Raw genomic sequence first — 24108 nt, forward strand, 5'->3', positions numbered from 1 at the left:
ATTATACTATTGATGGGTGATTTTAACTCCCACCTTTGCCCAAACCTTCCCACTACATCAACAGATTGGGACGCTTGTCCTCTAAAAAAGGGCCGCATTTTGAGCACACTCAGGTAGGCACAACACTATCTACAGTAATAGATACTTACTTATAAGTACACACTATGGATATGGTAGCACAAGGGAGGGGGGGGGGGTACGCATGTCCCTACATTCAAGGGCAGAGGAGGTTCATCAACAATCGATTATATACTTATATCAGCTTTTGGAACACCCCGAATTACAAAGGTTATAACAAAGTGGAGCCCCTTCAGTGACCACAATCCACTAGTGGTAGAATTAAGGTACATCACTTACAGGAGAAAGATCAAAAAAAGGGATGGCAGGTTGCAACCGGTAGACCAGGGGAGGCGACTTAAATGGACAAAAATAAATCCCCAGGAATTCTACAAAGCCCTAATTCAAAAAGGGGGAAAATATGTAGAAGAATGCCTGAACCCCCAAATAGAAGGCTCAGAGGTAGTAGCAGCGTTTGAATCCCTAACAAAACTAGCAGATAAACTACTGGAAGCGAAAGGTCCTGCTAAGACATCAATGAATCACCCACGTTGGTTTGACACCAATTGTTCTAAAGCGTTGAGGAATCTAAAAAAAGCCCTCAAATGCAAACCAAGGAACATCGCAATAGTAGCCAACTATAGACAAATCTATAAGTCTAGTGTGAGGGAAAGGAAATCAGCACTGCAGGCACAAGTGTGGGCGGATTTAAGAGAGGCAGGTGAAAACAGGGATTACTCTGAATTCTGGAGAATTGTGAATAGCCCGTGTTTCCAGGACAACACAGCACCAACCATTACGTCTAGTATCCTTCCAGACCAATGGGTTACACACTTTGAGGGCCTGTATAATAACACTAACACGGGTGTGCAGGAGGGAGATTGGGAAGGCGACAGGAGTGTAGAAGCAATTTTCACTGTGGAAGAGCTAAAAACGGCGATCCAAGGTCTCACCCCCAATAAAGCACCAGGACCTGATGGAACACCCCCAGATCTGTATAGAAGCAATATAGATCTCTGGGCACCAATTTTAACAATGGTCCTTAATGCAGCCATTAGGTCTCGCCTACCACGTTCTTGGTCCACCGCACTGATTGTGCCTATTTTTAAGAAAGGGAGCAGAGAAGATCCTAAATGCTATAGGCCGATTTCTCTAATCGATGTCTCTGTGAAAATATTAGGGCGGGTGATTTTGAATCGATTAATGGACTGGACGGAGGAACATCATACCATAGCGGATACCCAGTATGGCTTCAGAATGGGCAGATCTACTAGTGATCAGTGTTTGAACCTGTATTTGTTAACAGCCAAATACACCAAAACTAGTAGTGGCACGGTTTTTATGGGGTTTATGGACTTGGCTGCCGCTTTTGACAATGTTAACAGAAGCAAACTATGGGCCATGATGTATAATATGGGAATGGAGGTGGAGCTCATAAACATCTTAAAAGAACTCCACTGGAACACTACAGCCAGGGTGCGTTTCAGCACAGAGGGGGGGCGAACTGAGCCTTTCCCCTGTTCAGGAGGCGTAAGGCAAGGATGCATCCTTGCGCCTTTTCTCTTTTCATTATATATCAATGGGCTAGAAAGTAACCTCACTTCCCTTGCCCTGGACTGCCAGAGAGTAGGGTCGCGTCAGATCCCAGTACTATTATATGCGGACGACGCGGTCCTCTTGGCCCGTACACCGAACAGCCTACAACATCTGGTGAATGGCTTTGTGAAGTTTATGGCCGACCTGGATCTGTCGGTAAATTTTAAAAAATCATTTGTTATGGTGGCCGGCAAGAAACCAGTCAAGAAGCCTGTGTTTAAAATAGGGGCACACACGTTGGAAACAGTTAAGACCTTCCCCTATCCGGGCCTCTTGATGGACGGCGATATGCATTTTAAACCATTGGTGGAGGAACATTGCTCCAAACTGGTGTCTTCTAATGGGGAAATTCTAAGTTTTGCGCACAGACTGGGTCGCTGGTGCCCGGAACAAATAATGACCCTGTACAGATCAGTTACTATGCCAAAGGCACTATATGGTGCAGAGGTGTGGGGATTCAGGGACGTGAAAAAGCTGCAAATCGAAGAAGACAAGTTTCTTCGTAGAATTCTTAAAACCCCACCTTCCACCGCCGCTGATATTGCCCATTCAGAACTGGGGACCCAATATATCTCGGATCAAGTGAAGATTAGGCCAATTATGGCATGGATCAGAATATGGACTAACCCAGAGGCTGAACTGAGCAGGGAAATCATCAAAGACTGCTTGCAAAGGGACAATGTAATGCAAATCCCCTGGTTAAGATATGTTAAAAATACTCTGATAAATATTGACTAGTCTCATGTGTTTTTCGACCTGTCGCAAATTACGAACAATTGTAAATTTAATATAAAGAAATTGCTTCTAGAAAAGTTTGAAACATCCAGAGAAAATGCGGCAAAAGCCAAGACGTCAGTAATTGCATATAGGTTAGTAGCCAATGGGCTGGGCATGGAGCCTTATTTGTTCCTGATGCATAACCAACAGGCGAGATTTTTAATGTGTCGTTTTAGGCTCAATCTTTTACCTAATATTTTAGCCTATCCATCTGGTTTTACCACAACGATTGAGCAGAAGGGTGCCTGTGGCTGCGACAATAGGTCTCCACAGGACACCCTTCACTTTGTACTTTTATGTTCATTTTATCAACTCCCTAGGCGCCGATTCCTGGTCCACATCCTTAGAAAACAGAAATTACGTCATGCGAAAGCAGCCCTGCTATACTTACAGAAAGCAAATTATATGTATACCCTGTGTGCCATTTCAAGTTTTTTTAAAGTAGCGGTTAGACTGAGAAACACAAGAACTTGATCTAACTGTGAACTTGAACTCCGGTCTACCCTTTTATATGTCCTGCTGCTGGTGCTTAATTTTATCCAATTGTTTTTAAATACTACTGTAAAGTTCAGAAATGTAATTTAATGATACTGTAGGGGTAAATGTATTGTTATACTGTATTGTTACTATGTATTTTTATGATGATTTTTAATTGTCGAAATAAAAACTAACTGAACTGAACTGAACTATGTTATTTCACACTATAGTTCAGCGTGAAATGCGTTCTTGCATCAACAACAGCCAGTAGAAGATTGTTACAGTGGGTTACCATGAACAGCCCTTTATTGCAGTAATTTTTTACCCTGAATGGTGCATAATTATATAAAGTAGCATAAGTGGGTAACTTCAGGGCTTTATCGAAAGAAGTGTAATGCATAATTTGCAAAATTACAGGAATTATGCACGTGTAATTTAAATATTTGGACAGGCCTTATAATATCTTGGGGTAATTGATCTTGTTAACTTACCAGCCATATATGACATAGACTGAACATTCTGCATTGTGAGTGAATTGGTTATTTAAACCAAACCCCTAAAGAAAGAGTTTTGAATATTTAACACTATTTTTTAAACTTCCCAGGGAGCTTGTTAGATAGGGGAAGAGCCCTTCATATTTTTCTATATTTATCATTTAAACTGGGGTCAACTTATTTTTCTGTTTGATCTGAAGTAACATTGACTAGCATGATCATTTCACAGTAAAAGCTGCATGATCTTTCCATGCTTATAGGTGGCATTCATAAAATGAAAACAAGCTATATAACTTGAATCAATCAATAAAAACTTTCTTTGATTCTACAAGGAAAATCATATAAGGGAGAGTACAAACAAATCTGTACAATATTCAAACAATATTAGTAAGAGAAGCAATTAATAATCCTAAGTAGAATATAGAAAAGTCCCAGCTCGCTCGATTTCAAAATGGATGTTTGACAAAATATCGAAACAACAAATATTGTGCTACACAAATATCGAGTCAAACATATTGATGACAAAAATATTGTCTACATATACTTATAATGGTAATTACAAAAATCTTGGAGCAAAAAATTGTTAACACTAATGTTGTTATGATTTTCATTATATATAGTATAAAATAGTATATCTAAAATATTTTGACATATGACATAAAATAATTTAAAATTTTAAAAAATATGTACAAATATATACTCAATTAAGAAAACATGCACACATACATATACATTTATATATACATATATAGTGTAACAATATTAACAAAAAGAAATATTTTAATTGATATAAAAAATTCAATGATTGTTTTAATTTACTATTATAAAAAGCATAAAAACATATTTTTATATATTTAAATAAACACAAAACTTATGAAAACACACGTACAAAACATTAAATCCAACAAACTACAACATTATAAAAAATTTATAAAAGTATTATTCAATTTAAATAAATCAATATATAAACATGTAATATGCAATAAAAAAACTAAAAAATAATACTAATATATATTTCAACAATTTTAAAAAGAATTACTTAAATCAAAAAATAAACCATACACTATTCCCACTCTATTGGTTAGAGTAAAATTTACTAATCCCACACCAGTGTGTGCAACATTAGAAAAAATGTTGGACTTCGGAGTGGTAAAGGTTACTATCTCCACTCCAATCTGTGCAACAGTAGAGAAAATATTGGACTTCAGAGGGATTAAATTTACTATACTCACTCCAGTCTGTGCAACAGTAGGAAAAGCATTGGAATTCAAAGAGGTAATATGTACTATTCCCCTGAGAGTCTGTACAACAGTAGGAAAGGGGTTAACTTCAGAGGGGTTAAATTTACTATTCCCAATCCAATCTGTGCAACAGTAGGGAAAGCGCTGGACTTCAGAGGGGCAACATTTACTATTCCCCCTCAAGTCAGTGCAACAGTACGGAAAGCGTTGCACTTCGGAGAGGTAAAAAGTACTTTTCCAACTCCAGTCTGTGCGACAGAAGAGAAAGTGATGGACTTCATAGGGGTTACATCTACTATTCCCACTTCAGTCAGTGCAACAGCAGGGAAAGTGTGGACTTTAGGAAGGTACACAATTTAATTCCAACTCCAGTCAGTGCAATGGTAGGGAAAGTGTTGGACTTTGGAGGTATTAAATTGACTATTTAGAGGAGTAACATTTACTATTTCAACTCCTGTCTGTGCAACAGTAGGGAAAGCATTAGGCTTCAGGGCGGCGAAATTTATTATTTCCACTCGAGTCTGTGCAACAGTAGGGAAAGTGTTGGATTTCGAGGGGTAAAATGAACTATTCCAACTCCAGCATGTGCAACAGTAGGGAAAGCATTGGAATTCGAAGGGGCTAAATTGACTATTCCCACTCCAGTCTGTGCAGCATTAGGAAAAGTACATCTCTCCAAAAACATAAAATATTTTAATAAAACTATTAGTTCACCAGAAGTATAAAACTCTTCATTTAATAATAATATGCAAAAAAATAATACATAATTAAACAATTTACATGTTTATTAAAAATGTTACTAATTACTTTTGCATTACACCTAAATGTTATTATTATATTATTTAATAAGGTTCCCACACTATACTCCTACAAACCTAGCAGCCTACACTTAAACTATACCTAAAATAAAGAAGTAAAACACAATGAACATATTTAACAATCAATTAAATAATAATTATTAAATGAATCATTTATTGTTAATTAATTATTACTTAAATAACTTCCCACCCTATGGCCGTACAAACACAACAGTTCACACCTGATATATACCATAAACATATAATTATCAAACAATTTACATAATAATTAACCAATTTAATAATTATTAATTGATTTATAATGAATTATGAATCAATTATCATTTAATAATCTTCCCACCATATACCCCTACAAATCCACCAACCTGAACCTAAAATATAACTTAACAAAATAAATTAATTACACAATTTACATTAACAATCAATTAAATAAATAATAATAAATTAATAAATAATTATTAATAATCAACTATTACTTAATTACCGTTGCATCCTATACACCTACAAACCTAACAACCCACACCTAAAATACAACTTACAAAAGAAATTTACATAATTTACATAATTCATTATAATAACATATACATAATTAACATCCCACCTTGTACCCCTACAAATCTCAAATAATATTAACAATTACATTTAAAATTATAAATCACTTAAAATTACAAACTATATTGTCAACAATTACACAAACAAAATGTAACATATGAAACTAATATATGAACTGAAACACACAAAATAATTAGAAAACAATATTTGTTACATCTTTATTATTGAAAACTATATTAAGAACACAGATATTCTTGAACTATATTACTTACCTAATGAAAATCGATATTCTTGTGACTTAAATTCCTGCATCATGATATTTATGTGTTACAATATTTAAAAATCAATATTTCTGACATTGTAAAAAAAACAGTAGCGTTGGTTCTCATTTGCTTAAAATTCATGGGTAACAAAAGAGGCTGTGACATTTATGGCGTAATTTTTTTTAACCTGTGGCAAATCATTACAGTATGCAAAGTGTCATAAATAGAGACATTGTCACAAGTGCACACAGGTAAATCAGAAGCTATACAATTTATATTTTATTCCATCAGATAAATTGACAATGAATAAAAGCAAACATCTTCTTTCCTTCAATTATTGACATTAGAAGAGTCAGACAGGGGGGGCGTGGCTTGAACGCCGCACAAGATGGCGGCTTGACACCGGAGCTCCGCAAGTCGACCACCGGAGCCGGCGAATATCTCCATGTTCACTGCACCTTCGTGAACATAAATGCTGTTTCTGAACATCGGAATGTGAGCTGTACAAGAAGAACCGAGCAGTTCTTCTCTACTCCGTCGGAATGCGCATTTCCAGTAAGTGACGCTCTTCACCTCTCCGACGACCGCCATTTCCTGCACCTGCCGCGCGCTTCCTTCACAGCGAGCGCCGCTGCCATACCTCAGCATGTTCAACGCGGTTAATGTTTACAGGGACCACTTGCCTTGAAAACACCCTTTTCTACTTCAATTATTGCGGTCTATGCCTTCACTTGCTGGTTCTGGGAAATTCCTCTCAGCTTTTATTTGCCATTTCTCATCGATGTTTCCTCAGGTCAGAAAATGATTCTCTCCACATAACTTGACGGCGCGATACTCTACATAACGCTTTGAGCATTTCTAGTTACATTCAGCGTCTTCTTGTCAAGGTCTCTGACAGGTGGGGATAATCTATTTTAACGGAACTCTTTTGGCTGTATTTGAGGAAAGGTTAAGTGTCTATTCATTACTCAACATATATATTTGCTTGCAATTCATCATTTTTTCGTGCAACAAATACTCGTTTTTTTGGAGCTTTCCACTGTGAAGGGCAACTTTACTTCCTATTTACAACGTTTGCTCATAACTTTTTGTGGTGACTTGTACTCACTTCCCCTACCATATATGGGGAAGCTTCGTACCCTCAAACTTACAGCATCAAAAAACAAACCTCAGCTTTCCTCAGACTCTGACTCTACAACACCAACTATGGACGACCCCACTTCTCTCAAACCTAACGCCACACACGGCGCAATTCCTAAGAATACTTCAATCAGCAAGCTTTTACAACCTGGTTCAACGAAGCGTTTGAAAAAAGATCCTCCATCTCCAGGCTCTTCATCACAATCTGCTTCAATGGATCTTATTCTGGAAGAGCTACGGGCACTTAAACCCTTCATGGCCGAAACCACTAAAACCTTACAATTTCTCCACGATAAATGGTCTACGTTGGAATCAAGGGTTCTTTTGGTGGAACAATCGACAGAGACTCTTCATACCTCTTGTGCAAAAATCTCGCTCTTGGAAAAAGATGTCTCACTTCTGAAGCGACAGGCGGAGGAGTTGGAAAATCGCAACCGAAGAAACAACCTACGCCTTTATAATCTTCCGGAACATTCAGAGGGGTCTAATCCAACAGTCTTCTTTCAAACCTTTTTACCAAAACTCTTAGACCTTCCTGCTTCCACCTCTCTAAATATTCAACGTGCCCACAGACTTGGCCCGAAAGTTTCTGACAAACCACGCGGTGTCATCATGTTGTTCCTTCAATACACGGATCTCCTCCAAGTACTTTCAGCAGTAAAGGCTAAAAAACAAATCATGTGGGAGGGCCGCAGGTTATACCTTTCTCAAGATGTTGCCAAAATCACAGCCGACCGTCGGAAACAATTCCTGGATTTGAGACCTCGGTTGAGAACCCTTGGCGCCAGATATGGGCTACTACATCCGTGCCTCTTCAAGGTCACCTACAAAGAAAGAACAACTACATTTGAAGATCCACTCGTCCTTGAAGAGTTCCTGCGTCGCCATGAAGCTGAAAGCATGGACACTGCAAGACCCGTCTGATCATTTGATCTGTTTTGTCTGTTTTTGCCATGTTTCCTCATTGTTTCTGATTCCTATATCTGACTGAATACCCTCCATCCCTGCCTGTCTCGTCCCTTTCGTCACATATTCTCATGTTACTCCTTATTACTTTATCATGTGTATTTTAATGTTTTCTTCTCCTTTTTACCTTCTTACAGATCCATTTCCCGTGTTTCTTCATCCCGGTGTATCCGTATTTCCTCCCACTTCGTTCCTTCGCTGGTTCCTCAGGTGTTCGACGATGTGAGTCTTCGTTGTTGATGTCGTCCTCTTCTGGCGTCGTCATCCCTCAGTTCTTTTTTGATCTCTCTTTATCTGTTATGATATTACTTTTCTACACGCTTTGTTCTCTATTCTCTGCTGTTCTCTTTCTCTATCCCCTTATTCATAGCTTTCTCTTCTATCTCTTTCCTCCGCTTTCTTTCCTCTTTACTCTCTTTCTCTTCCACCTCTTGTTTCTTACATGCTTATTACAGTTATCTTTCTTTTCATATTCACTTTTCATTATATCTACTTTCACACCTTTCTATTATCTCACCTTTTCTCTCTATCTCTCTCATACATCTGTTTTTACAATCTTACTACTTCTCTCAACCTTTCTTAAACTGCTTTTCTACTCCATTTTTCCTTTTCTCTTATATCATTCTCATGCTAATGTACATTCCGAGTAGTCACCTGGAATGTTAAGGGGTAAATAACCCCATTAAACGTCAACGAGTTTTAACGCATTTAACCAGACTTAAGGCAGATGTAGCCCTCCTTCAAGAATCCCACCTTACAGATTTAGAGGCTACTAAACTTAAGCGATGTTGGGTGGGTCACGTTTTTTATTCACCTGCTATAGGTAAGAAAAATGGTACAGTTATACTTTGTCATAAAAAGTTAAATGTTTCTATTGTATCTCAAGAATGCGACGCTGATGGTCGTTGGGTAATTGTTAATCTCCTTATAGATAAAATACCTCTAGTTATTTTCAATGTTTATGCTCCTACTGGTGTTGATAAATTGTTCTGGCCTGCTATTTCGGACAAACTTGTTACCCTCAATGACCAATACGTTATTCTTGGCGGTGACTGCAACCAAGTTTATGACCCCTTTATTGATAGAAATTCAAAAGTTAAATTTGTTCCTTCCAAAATGCATACCCAGTTTATCTCCTCTATACAGAATAATGCATTAGTTGACATTTGGAGGCTTTGTAACCCAGACCTCAGAGAATACACTTTCTACTCCCCTACTCATCACTCCCAATCACGTATTGATTACCTTTTTCTCAGCAAACCATTAGCACAACTTGCCATTCATTCAGACATAGGCTCCATTCTAATTTCAGACCACGCTCCCGTTTTTGTGGACATTGACCTTATCCCCTACTCCCCTCATTCAGGCCGTTGGAGATTTAACAATTCTTTACTCCTTGATTCTAATTTTTGTACCCAATTTAAGAAATTTTCTACTGAATTTTTTACATTTAACCACCTTCCTGAATCTCCCTTTGTTATGATTTGGGACTCGTTTAAGGCAGCTGCACGAGGTTTTATTATTAATTTTGTTTCCCAGAAGAAAAAACAATCAATCTCTAAGTCAACTCAACTTTTAGATAAAATTAAGAAATTGGAATACGCTTACTATAATTCAAACTCTGAATCTTCTCTTCGTGAATTAATTTCAGCCAAATTTGATTTCAATAAATATACCACCAACGCCGCCTCAAACTCTCTTCTAAAATGCAACTCCCGCTACTATGGCGGTCAGAACAAGATGGGCAAACTCCTGGCTAATTATCTTAAGATACGTAAAGAACGTACAAAAATTGACTCCTTACAAGGCCCAAATGGCGTTTCTTTCTTTAAAGATAAAGACATACTAGCTCAATTTGTTTCCTTTTACCAAAATCTTTACACTCCCGAATCTACTCCCGACCCTCATGACCTTCTTACATACTTTCAAAGCATTCCTCCTCCAGAATCTTCTCATCTTGACCTTCATTCATTAGAATTGGACATTACCCCTTCGGAAATCTCTCATGCGATCTCTATTCTTCGTCGTGGTAAAGCACCAGGGCCCGATGGTTTTACCATTGAGTTCTATAATCACTTCTCCTCCCTTCTTCTCCCGAAATTACATTTGCTATTCCAATCTTTTGCGACCTCTGGATCTTCTCAAGGTACTTTCCAAGAAGCATTGATTTGTTTAATTCCCAAACCCGATAAAGATCACACCCTTTGTAAAAATTATCGTCCAATATCACTAGTAAACACTGATTATAACATTTTTGCCAAAATTATAGCTCTCCGATTAGACCCCTTACTTCCAGAACTTATAAGCCCTGAACAATCTGGATTCGTTAAAGGTCGCCTATCATCAGACAACTCTCGTGTCTTCTTTATTATTTTGAGTAAAGCTCCCTCCCTTTCTTCCCCACTTGCTGCTATCTCCCTAGACGCTGAAAAAGCATTCGATAGAATAGGGTGGGACTTTATGTTCCAAGCTCTCCAATGGTTTGGCTTCCCCCCTAAATTCATATCTCTGATATCTTTACTCTATTCTAGCCCCCATGCTTCAATCTTTGCAAATGGAATGATTTCCGACTACTTTCCTCTCCGGAGAGGGGTACGTCAAGGATGTCCCCTGTCCCCTCTTTTGTTTATTATAGCCTTAGAACCCTTTTTATCTAAGATTAGACTTGATGACACGATTACTGGTTTTCACTATGGTCCTCAAAAACAAGCTAAATTATCTGTTTACGCTGATGACATTTTATTTTATTGCTCAGACCCTCAAACAACTCTCCCTTCCTTCCTTCGTCAAGTTTCTTCTTTTTCCACCGTTTCAGGTTATCGTCTTAATACGGATAAATGTGAAATTTTACCTTTAAACCCCTTATGTCAAAAACATCTCTTTGACTCTTCTGGATTTTCCTGGCAACCCACGAAGATTAAATATTTAGGTATCTGGTTTGCCCCCCGTATTCCGGACACTCTTAAATTTAATTTTGAGTCTCTCTCTAACAAAATCAATACATCAATAATTCGTTGGAATCCTCTTTTCCTTTCTTGGTGGGGCCGCTTAGACTCCATCAAAATGATGCTAGCACCCTTAGTCCTCTATTCTATCTCCATGATTCCCATCCGTATTCCAGATCATTTCTTCAAATCAATAGACTCCCTTTTATTAAAATTTTTGTGGAAAGGCAAAAAATCTCGGATAGCTCTTTCTTCCCTGAAAAAAGATAAATCCCTTGGTGGTGTCAAGTTCCCCCACTTTAAATCATATCACAACGCATTTTCTTTAAAACAAGCTATGAGATGGCTCTCTTCGGATCTTCCTCGCATTCCCCCCTTATGGCTTACATTAGAATCTTCTCTACTCCATCCTTACGAATTTCAAGAAGTTCTATCCTTTACCTCTAAGTTGTCATCCTTATGTTCCCCTATCATCTCTCACTCTTGCTCTCTTCTTCGTCCATATTTATTATCTACTTACCCATCTGCCTCCTCCACTCACACCCAGCCTATTTGGCATAATAAATCCCTCAAAATCCGTAACCGTTCCTTCTATTGGAAATCCTGGCACTCCCTTGGTCTAAAATGGATCTCACAGCTTCTTTCAGATAATCAGCCTCTTTCTTTTCATGATTTACAAACACAATTCTCACTACCTTCCTCATCCCGTAAACAATATTTATCACTGCTTCCATCCCTTATACAATATCTTTCTTCGCTCCCGACCTCTAACTCCATCCCTACCACACATCTTTCGATTTCTAATAATATTGATCAATCTCTTTCTGCTTCATTTATTTATAAATCTCTACAGTTCTCTGCTGATCGTACAAAATCTAAGATTGAGTTGGCTTGGGAAAAAGATTTATCTCACACATGGTCCCTTATTTTATGGGACAAAATCTGGTCTAAGATTCATAGTACATCTAGAGCTGCAAATACCACACAAACCTTATTCTTTATTTATAATCGTATATTATTCACTCCATTACTCCTATCATCCTTTTCCCCAGACATTTCATCTACTTGTTGGTCCTGCCCATCCCTTTCGGCTGATTTGAAACACATGCTATTTGAATGTCCTCCTATATTACGTTTCTGGCATTTAGTTTGGTCCCAATTACAGAAGATTTTCAATTTTACTGTTTCATTCTCCATTCCACATATTTTCTTAGGCTCCCTTTCTCCCATTCTTACAGACTCCCATCACAACCACAAATTACTTGACCTTTGCATAGCTATTGCTTTCCACCATATTACATCACACTGGAAACAAGCTAATGATGTTTCTTTTACTGCCTGGTGGAATGCAGTCTGCTTTAATCACAGACTTGACACTAATTTTGTCTCTCCTATTTCCTTAGCAATCAAACGTGATCTCTTATGGCTTCCTCTCACTAACTATCTATCCAAAGTGGCTAGGCCTCCTCCGTCATTTCCGATACGTAACGTTGAAGTTTGTAAACCACCATGAATGCATTACCTTATTCGTTTATTATGTTATCTATTACAACTACTGTTTTACTATATTATATATATAATTTCATAATTTAAGATATTTTCCCATCCCCCTATGTTCCTCATATTCATTACCTATTTTTTATATTTTATGCATAAGTTTTCCTTAACTAAATTTGCTAATATGTAAGATTGGTTTAATGTTTTCTCATAACTCTTGATTGTTTCTTCATTTTCTGTCCTTGTCTCTTTATATTTCAATAAACTTCAAACTTAAAAAAAGAAGAGTCAGACAGCGCTCAAGATGGTGATCAGCTTATCCAACATAGTCTAATTGAAAACATTCTACAAAAGAGGTTAAAAAAGGTGTTGTGAAACCACTTTTTTGCATAGTCACAATGGATTTTTTGCCCTTTCTAGACCCTATTTTAGAACCCCATTTTTACTGATATTATCAGTCTGTGCCTTGCAACACTGTTGTTAAATACCACTCTCTGTGTGCTTGGTGCTGAATGTGCTACTATCAACAGTGGTTTCACCAAATTTGTCTATTTAACTTTCCTGTAAAGCCTTAGTAGATGGCACATCATTTGCACTAGTGCCATATATGTTAAATGTCATATGTGACCTGCAGTGTGTATTTACATCCTCCACATATATGACAAAAATATATGGCTCCCAACAGCACTATTGTACTCTAGTTGGGTTGAAGTTTAAAAGTATTGCAAAAAACATGGAAAGATAATGTTCTTTTTTGATACAGGAAATCCTATTTTCCTATAGTAATAAGTCACTCTTTAAATATGTCTTGTAGGCCAATGAAGCAGAGTGCATAGTATATAGCAATGCTTCCACACTACATATTTGAAATATATCTCTGGTTGGGAAAATGCTAGCAAAATAAATCAAAGACATTTATTTTAATGATGGGATGGGATTTTTGATAATTTTAGTTGGAAATGAATGTCTAGAACCCTGCTTTCAAGAGGCAATGGTTTGGCATCTAACACTACTCATTTACCAGAGATTAGCCATATGGGAAGTGACAGGGACCATCAACAACCTTAACACTAGTGTTTTTAGTTTGAAATACTACATTGGGCTATCAGAATGTAGGGTATTAATACGGGCAGGAATTACTCCATCCCCGTTATCTCCCCCTCCAGTGACCGGCCAGCTCGTAATGGGAACCATATCAGTAAATGTGTGCAGTTTACAGGCATACACCTAGGTCTGCATGAATTTACAATTTTTGGGAAACATTTAATCGCCGATCTTTTGCAGCTCTCTATTAGGTATGTATTCATTTTATTTTAAAAGGAGGAAACTAAACATATACAGACTGCCCATCATAGAGGTGAAACCTTGTTCTCACTGCTAGCCTCATCAACTCGCCAGATAAGGTTAAATAACCTATCGATCCATTCGCAATTTTGAAGACACAACAGTGAAGCTTAAATGGCCAAAGGACAAACAGGCTAAGCTTCAAATCATTTTATATAACTGAAGTCAGAGAAGAAGAAACAAATGCCAACACAGAATGCTAGGCCTTGCAGACATGAGTTAATCAAACATATCAGAAACAAAGCATGCCTTAGAAAATGATCTATTGACCAAGGCTTCGTGTATCATACTGAAGAGCCCTTTCTACTTAGAGAAAAAAGATCTGAAATGATATTGGAAAGCAAAGTCAAAGAACAAGCAAATCACCGAGTCTCAGGCTCTGAATCATGTAGACTGGGGCAGACGTCTCCATCAGGTAAATGAAAGAAGTCCATTTTGTCTAGTTATTGCTGTTTGCAGTATTATCTTGTACAGATACAATGGTCACTCAATTTTTCAATTCAGCTTTTTCATCAAAGTGACAATATTTAATAGATTTTATGAAGCGAAAAAAAATTAAGCAATACGTTTCATAAAAACACATGTAATCATCTTTGGACACATCAAGAAAAAGTGCACATGTGAAAACAACATTGATAAATGTGTTAGTCGCACCCCCTTTAAATACATCCAAAGTACGTATTTTTAATCTTCTCTTTGTCTTTTAAACGTGCAAGTTGGCCAAAGTAATTAGCACGTGCACAAAATGTGTCAGTGTAAGTTTATAAATGCATTTTGCGCCAAAACCGAAATGCGCTTTCTTATTGCATGTGTACAATATGTAATAGCATTAATGTTAATGCGAAACTGCAGTAACACAAACATACCAACTCCACACTAGAGCTAGCGCTAACACATTGTGCGCATGCAAAAATCTACGTCTGTGCTTCAAATGAAAAAAAAACATCAAATGTAGTAAAAACAACTTTTCATGATGGTGAAGGGTGCACAGAATGCTGTCATGAAAGGTCAATAGTAATTTGCAAATACACACCCAATGCACATCCTTACATGTTACAACCAATTCGGTTATTCCGGTGTGCCAATAGACATTGTATATCTTATGGCAATAGACTTCGGATGACTTGGCCAATACCTATTTAGTTTGATTGTCAGTGCTGTAAAACATCAGTTATCATATAGAAACTGTATGGTTTGCTTTATTCAATCCCAATACTGAAAAAAGGCAAGTCTTGGTCAGTTTTCCAAATATTAAGTGGCCCTCAATTAACTAGAGACCGGGAGAAGAAGGAACCAATTATGCCTTACCCAAATAGATATTTACAAAATATTGCTGAAATTATCTGGTATATCCAACAATCAAAGCAATCATTGTCTAAGAGAAACAGCATCAGCTTCCTTCCAGTCTAGGGGCATAATAGAGGCCCCTGCAGGCCACGAGGTGCGACCCCCAGCCCTCACCCCAGGATTTCTTGTTTTGGAGGGGGATCCCCAACCCTCTAAGCCATGCCATTGCATGCCTTGCAAAATATGTTGAATGGCATGGAATGAGAAATACTTAAACGCTAGAGAATACCACTCTGCTTTCCTAAGCAGAACCCTGCAGTGTGTGTGGGTGGCGAGGTGGGGTGGTCAAGTGTTCAGAGGGCCCCCGTTGAGCCCAAGACCAATTAATATCTGTGTGATCAGGGAGAAGCTGGGGTCCCTCATCTCATTCTGCAATAGGGCCCCATGATTTTGCGTTATGCCACCATTCCATTCCAACCACTAAGCTTTAATAATCAACAATGCAAATGCTTTTATTTACCACTGCCAAAAACAATCATTGCAAACAATAAAGAAAAACTTAACAGATGATATAAAAATATATTTGCAACAATTACTCATTATGACTACCGGGCCATTTCAAACAATAGCCTTCCTCTTCTTCTCTGGACTGTTGCTGCTGCTATCAGCAACTTCATTGAAGGTATTTTGGCTCCAGTGAAGCTGTTGTTGAATATCTCTGGTGAATTATTATATTAGGGTTTGCAGTTGTGTGGGTAAATTAGAACTGGTGTGGCTCTCTCCCTGTTAAATCCTCTTGGCTTCTATTCTTTTAAATTGAAATGAAAGCTATTGTGATGGCCTTCCCATGAGGCCTTCCATTGGTTTATCTGATAAATAACTTCTGTTTCAATTAAACAATGAATGATTCATAGTGCAGTGTGTGTATATGGGTCTGTTTTTCTTTGACTGTTCAGTGTGAAGAGTTATTTGAGGTTCACTTAAAGTCCATGCAAGTTGAACGTTTCGATCTGGATGAGGGTTCAGCAGTAAGTTCATATATCAGTGAGAACAATGTCCTCTGCTTTAAGGCATTGGCTGTTTCTTGACAGCAAGCAGAAATGTGGGAATGAAAGAGACATGGTCAGACTGACCAGTGCTGGAATCTGTATTTCTGGATCAAGATCTTCTAGGGGCTTAAGGTTTGTGTGCTGATGTTGGTTGGCAGTGAAATGTAGCTACGAGTATTAGGTTGTTCTTAGTGTCTTCAATAGAAATAGACTTTAATTTAAGTGCCTTTAGGAAAATCTACATAGACAACCATCAATCATACTCTTAAACGTACCATGTGCTACATACATTCTGTACCTTGTAACAATGTAGGCAAAATTGTAGTTAAGAGTTCACACATTTTCATTATTAATATACTTGAAATGAAATTATTGCTTTCAGACAGTTGACAACAACATTACATAAATCCTCCAAATAAGTATCACAACAATTAGTTCTCGGATATCCAAACACAAACAAAAATGCTCCCTGTATTAAAAAGACTATTGGTTGGGAAGGAAGGCTACTAACTGGGCAGTTAAACATGTTGAGGTTGCAGTATTCAGCATTTAACACACACAATGCGCACAATAAATTATTCTGTATCTGTAAAAACTATTTTCGCCAATATCAAACATAATGCATTCCAACTCGAACAAGATCTGTAGCAACATCATCTAAAATATATTTCCAGATAATGTGGGATCTTAGATTTCTTTGAACCAAAGTGATGCATTAAAATGTGCAAAGCAGGTACATCACTCTGAACTTTATGATATGAAACCAAGGATCTATTCTCAAAATGACCAATATGCTAGTCCAGTTTTAGTTGTCTTGGCAACATATGATTATGACTGTCATAGTTTTTTGTGGAAGTGATACACCCCTTTTCAGAGTGCTACATACTTTGAATAGCACTCTCCCATAGCCTCCTGCTTAATTTGTGTTACATTGTATAATGTGTGTAGAAAGCAAACAAATAGGAGAAGTTGAAAGAGCATAGAAAGGATTGAAGGAGCACATTAGTGTTTAAGGGTTGATTAGTCCAATCATTATTTTAATTAATGTTTGAGCAATATTTCTATTACTTTTTGGCCTTCTCTTCTTTATGGCAGTTTAACACCACTAGAATTCCCGAAGAAAGTACATTGTGCACACTATGTATCGAAGGACATTCAAACATTAAATTAACGTTTAGGAATGTAACCCATGTATTAGGAGTTGTGTTTATATCAGACCTTGAAGACTCAAATTTTAGAAAAACAGGACTGAATAATACTGAATACCTAGAGCCTTTGAAGAACAATACTAAATAATGTATTTTAGAGGCTCACTCATGAGTATGAGTGAGGCAGTGTCCGCCATTTTAAACTGTGAATTCTGAGTAACTTGCAAACTAGTTGCCTGTACTCCATGGCAGAAGTCCTCCACAGAAAGGAAATCATGGGTGACTAATGGGTTACGGTTTACATTTTTCATTCATTTTTCTGGATTTTTATTTTTTCCTCAAAGAACCCAGGTATTTAGGAAGTTGCCACTGAAATGTTAAGGATGGCATGCAATGTAGCATATGGAAATTGCAATAGCCATGCAATAAGATCTATGAAGATTGAAACATGTGTCAACAGTAGATTGAGCAGCCAATAATAAAGACACATGGCTAAAGAAAAAGTACAGTGATCAAAATGAAATGGGAGACTCATAGAAAAATAAGATTTCATACCTGTCTGCCGCATTCAATACTGTCAATCATGGGACCTTGCTTGAGAGGCTGAGAGAGGCAGGGGTCGATGGTACGGCCCTGCTCTGGTTTCATTCCTATCTCAGTGACAGAAAACAGGCTGTATCCCTCCCCCCTTTCCAATCGGTCTTCTCCCCTGTCCCTCACGGTGTTCCCCAGGGCTCCTCCATCAGTCCGATTCTTTTCAATGTTTACTTGAAACCACTGGTCACTTTAATTAAATCGCACAATATGACTACAGTAAACTATGCGGACGATACCCAGCTCTTTTTCTCTTGGGAGGGCGAAGATTCCATCTCTTTAGAAGCCTTCCATAACTGCCTAAGAGACACTGCAGGCTGGTTACACCGGAACTCCCTCCAGTTTAACTCCTCGAAAACCGAGGTTCTGTTCTGTCCCGCGAGCCGCATACCCCGCCCTCTGCCTGCTGAGTTTTGGCCCCCGGAAAACTCTAACAACCCGCTACCTGTTACCAGTGTTCGCAATTTGGGCGTCATGCTAAATCACCAACTGAGCATGGAAACGCAGGTTTCAAGAACAGTCGCCACCTGCTCAGCCCTTATGCGCTCACTGCGCAAAATCCTGCCTCTACTACCACCTTCAGCCCGAGCATTGATAGTCAGGTGCACTATTCTCAGTCGCCTTGACTATTGTAATGCCCTCCTGTTTGAATCCCCTGCGACACTGCTGGACAGACTCCAACGAGTTCAGTCGGCAGCAGCTAAACTGGCTCTTGGTTGGACCCGGAGATCCTCGGCCACCGCTGCCTTGGCCGAGCTGCACTGGCTTCCTTTGAAGCAACGCATTGCCTTCAAAGCCCTTTGCTTGGTCTTCAAGGCATTACACGGTGCAGGACCTGGACCTCTTCAACGTCTGTTCTCGTGGTACATCCCCACCAGAACACTTAGGTCCGCAACCGCCTGCCTTGTGAAAGTACCCAGATGCAAGAAGGCCAGGATTGGGGGAAGATCCTTCAGAGTAGCTGCGGCCAAGCTTTGGAACAGTCTGCCTGCCGATATTCGCCAAATCCCTCACCTCCTACCCTTCAGGAAGCGAATCAAAACATGGCTCTTCCCCCACCCCTCTAAGCCCGCCCGCCCATAGTTCACCCCCCCCCCCCCCCCCCCCCCCGCCTAAAAACCCAGGAGTAGCTACCAGCGCCAGGATACCTGCCAGGTGACAGCCGCGCTCTATAAATGTTTTAAATAAATAAATAAATAAATACCACTCCTTTGTGGCGAGCTGGGAAGGTACACTATATAATAAATATAGTTACTAAAGCATTGCTTGCTACAGAATAACAACTCTGAAACGATTTCTCAATGAAGCAGGAAAATAATACCAATTATAAGCCTGCACTTGAAAATTATTTGGATTCTATGCAACCTAGCTGGAGACACACTAGGAGAGATGTCTATTAGAGAAATCTGAGTGTGGAAGTCATTCAAAATGAGCATATCATACTTGCTAATTGAGTTTGGAGGTTGGAAATTATTGATACTAGTAGTTTGGAACATACTGGATGATCGTCAAATGTAGTGAAGCCCATGCCTCACTCAAGTGCTAGTGATTTATTCCACAAAAAATTAGTATGCAATTCGTTTCAACCAGAAACCACAAGCAACTACTATGCAATCAATTGCAACCAGAAGCCTTGTTCAAAAGCCATGGAAATGCACACTTCATCCAATACCACAACTTCTAGTGTAGCATCATCAATTATTTCTCAATAAGAAAGAACCGTGTTCTTTTCAAATAGCTTAGCATTGCCTAAAGTATGGTACCTGTTCTTCAAATTGAGAAGCAGACTCATATGGGAGAATGATGCACATTAAGCAGAAGCAGAGGATGAGTAGTCTGTCCACAGATAAAGGTTTGCTATTTGGAAAAAATAACTGACTTATGCCTCAAGCTTTCACTGGAAGGCTGGTTTTAATGCATACATCCTTCTATGCTGTTATAGATCGCCAATGGTTCAAGATAAATTGATGCTGCAAGCTCTGCCAAATATCCATTTGATTTGTTCACTAAAGTCTCCTTATGGTAGAAACTTGAACTTGTTACTTGAAATTTTATAGCAAGATTCCAGCAGATATTGAGGTGCCAGACAATCATTGTAGTGTATGCTGCAATTTTTCCTTTAAGGTTAGTGAAGGTGTAATCCACATAATGTATCGCACATATTGTCATAGTTCCCATGCCATGGGCTACAGTAATTAAGGCCTTAAGAATCAGACTGAAAAATCCACTGTAAATTCATGAAATAAACAAAGGTTTTGCTGATGCACACAAACGTGAGAAGCAGACAGTCTGCCCCATAAGTTCTCAAATACTGACCAATCTTTGTAAAACATTAGGAATACTCAGAAGGTGAGGCCCCTGAATATCTGGGATCATATAGTCACTGTAGGGACACACAATCAATTTCCTGACTGGCAGATGCATGTTCTTTGTAGATGGCTTTAGAATGATTCTTTCTGCTTACTTTAAATCATGTCAAGATACAATATAAGCATGTCTTTCTCTGTGAAAACACAAACTGGTTAATGTTGCTTAGCTAATTAGACAAGACCTCTGTGCATATATGTTGAGGACAATGGCCTGAAGAAATTCACAGTGTTTTCACTGAAAGAAGACTTTTGGTTGGAAATGTGCTCCTATATTAGGATTATGTTGAAGGGCATTAGCTAAACAGCATCCATAGAACCTTTACTTTTGCTGAAACTGTCAGCTAATTCATCACATCGCCCACATATATATCTATTTCTCTATGAATCATAACATTTGCAAAGTCTGCCTTGGAATTGGTGTTCCTAGAATGAAACCCCTTGACAAACTTCACTGCAGACGTTTTAGAGCTTGTTTTACTAACTAGCCAGCCACCCAATCTATTTTATTTTTATTAATGTTCTTCCTTGACAGCTTGACTCTATTATAATGCATTATTTGACTTTCAGTTTGATTGTCTTGTTATGTTCTCCAGTGCTGCCATGTGTGTAAGAAACTACAACATGCCTCGCCTTCAGAGGACCATACCATAAGCTGAGATTTCTAAGTCCTTTCGAAAGAGTGTGGCAAATGGTGCATAGTTTACTCCCTGGAACAGTAGATTAGGAAAAGGTCTAATTATTTTCTCACTATAAATAGTCCTGATGCCATCATCATGTTGTGACTAATAGTACTCTGGGACACAAAAAAGCTAATTCATGCACTTTTTATAGGACATATGCGCTTCATCAAATCTATGGATACTCTTCAGTTAAAAAATACAAATAAATACTGAGGAGCAGATTTATGTTAACTGGCTCATCCCCAGGGATGCGCCAGTTAACATGCGCCACAGCTCCGCCAGCCATGGTGCGCCGCATTTATAATGCGGCGCACCATGGTGCAAAAACGGCACAGATGCGTGACGCATCTGTGCCGGAAATGTGGCGCATTGCTGGAGTTGCGTCGCAAGCACGACGCAGCTCCAGCAAGGCTCGGGGGTGCCCCATTTTAACAATGCTGTGTCAAGACCTACGCCTGCTTCAAGCGCAGGCTTTTGACGCAGCATTGGCTTAAAAGTGACTGAGTGAAATCTCATAGATTTCACTCAGCCACTTTTGCGAGGCGCACCTGCCCCGGAACGCCCACCCTGCGCCGGAACGCCCACAAGCGGCGCAGGGCTTTACAACGTGACGCATCTGCCTAGATGCGTCACGTTGTAAATCGTTTGTAGGGATGCGCCACGTTTACGCCGCCTTGCGTGACGCAACAGCAGCGTAAACGTGGCGCAAGGGCCTCATAAATCTGCCCCTGAATCTCTACTTTGCGTTCTCTTTAAGGTTTCATGTCTATAATTTAAAATCTTGTGATCGCATATGTTGTCCTTGCTAATAGACTTTGAGAGTCGAAAGCAGAAACCAGAGAGAGGCTCATCTTCCTAGTGCTTAATTTGTGCAAGTGGGCACCAGGACTTGTTTTTCATCATTAGAGTCTGAAGAAGAGCAATAGAGTTGAAAGGCAGAAGCAGGAGTAATAAGGGGGAAGAGAACATCTACAAAACAGCGACAAAGAGAATAAAAGAGGATGAAAAACAACTTGAATGGAGGAGACAAAGAGACCGGAAGTGCACAGTGATTGGAACAAGAGTCATGAGGTGTAACCGTGACCAAGCAGTGTTGGCAATCTCCAAACCCAACATTCAGCTTCACTGGAGATGAGAGTCATAAGAAAAGCTTAGGGCCCCTGCACTTAGCCTTTGTATGAATTAAGCACTTCACAGAAGCCTTATAGGGTACAATCCTGGCAACTACCAGTCTTTTCACAAGAGCAGTACAACAAAAACCTGGCTAGTGCGTCAGAAACGTTCAGCAGTTCAGCAACCTGTGAATAAACTCTTCCAGCTATAGATTTCCACTGTTGGCACAATACTTACAATTTCACGTTTTGTCAGTAATTGCTTTAGCACATAGCTGAATGAGTGTACGCAGTACAGACGGAAAAGCACGTCATCCTTGCTGAGTTCATTGCATGTCCATAAAAATAACATTTCAATACTGTACGTGTGAGTGAATAAAGAACAGGATTAATTTAGAAGGCTTGCAGTCGCATTTGTCTTTAAAGAACACGGCATATTTTTTTTTTAAAGAACATTTTGTCGGCCTGCTGCATCCACTTTCTCTTTAAATGCAAGGCACAGACCTTGAGCATGAATGGGGCAGGGGTAATCAACCAGTCAGTCAGGCAGAAAACAAAGCACACGGTTTCATTAAAACGTTCAACTCCCCCAGCACTGCCAGAACACAAAGCGCGCGAGCTAATTGACGACATACCTGACACTTCTCGAGCTTTCCCCTTCAGACCTGGAAAATAAACGCAGAACAATAAACAATTAGCGCGTGCACTCATAATTCGACGTTTTCTTCACAGTTATTAACACCCGCCTAAACTCTGCATGCGTATTGCTTTCTTTTAAATTATCTTTACGCCTGTTGCTATTTTATACTTTTAAGCCCGTTATTTCAAAGCAACAGAGTTTAAATCAAACATCAAATCAATTAGTGCAGAAGGGAAAGACAACAGTTTAAAAACGAACTCTGAATTACATATTCCGTCTCATATGTGAACTTTTGAAAATGGTCTTTTGAAAATAAATATGAAAGCTTTCGTTTCCAATTTTGTAGAATAAAAATGTCAACCTGGGATGGCTAAAGCCTGTAAGTGTTAGATTTCCGATTTCATTGGAAGGAGTCCATGTGATCTTTTTTGCTAAAGGTCAGAGGCAAATACATTTCATGTCCTCGTTCTAGCATCTAAATATATGTGTTAAAAGCAGCTTTTGGACACACGGTTAGTTTGAAACAGATAGAAACATATCATGCTAAAATGCAATATAACCAGAGAGAGTAGCCCGATTATTACATTGCAACAAATACTTTTTTAGTAACCCCAAAAATACGCTCTTGCTTTGGCGATTTATTCTTGAAAGAGAGCAAAAGCATTAAGCCAAAGCATTAACCCTTTCCGTGCTCGTGACGGAACAGTTCCGTCTCGAGCCTCGGGTGGGCTGTGCTGGTAACGGAACGGTCCCGTCACGGCCCGCTCGTCGCGCCTGCGCGGCGCGAATTCCACGCCTGCGCTGACGTTCTAAAGAGCGGGCGGGGCCGTGACGGAACCGTTCCGTCACAAGCACAGCCCACCCGAGGGCCGTGACGGAGCGGTTCCTTCATGAGTACGGGAGCGCCGTGCGGCCACGCCTCCCCCTTAGGGCTGCGGCGGAATAGCCGCCGCAGCTAAGGAGTTAAGCAAGGTGCTCACTTTGCTTCAGTGGTGCCGTCGCAGAGGCAGCTTCACTTAAGGCAGAAAGAACACAGTGGCATAGCTAGGCATTAAGCCGCCC

General features: G+C 39.2%; 1 protein-coding gene across 1 annotated transcript in view; it reads right to left on the bottom strand.

Annotated features, from left to right (window-relative positions):
- LOC147692784 (uncharacterized) overlaps nt 1–24108 on the bottom strand; it is a 794918-nt gene that overhangs the window by 24242 nt on the left and 746568 nt on the right. Inside the window, exon 2 of the mRNA XM_086939553.1 lies at nt 23042–23071. Coding sequence (XP_086795679.1) covers nt 23042–23071 — 30 coding nt within the window. The remainder of the gene's footprint in view (nt 1–23041; nt 23072–24108) is intronic.

The sequence above is a fragment of the Lissotriton vulgaris genome, chromosome 9 (genome assembly GCF_964263255.1).
Source record: "Lissotriton vulgaris chromosome 9, aLisVul1.2, whole genome shotgun sequence".
Classification (NCBI taxonomy): domain Eukaryota; kingdom Metazoa; phylum Chordata; class Amphibia; order Caudata; family Salamandridae; genus Lissotriton; species Lissotriton vulgaris.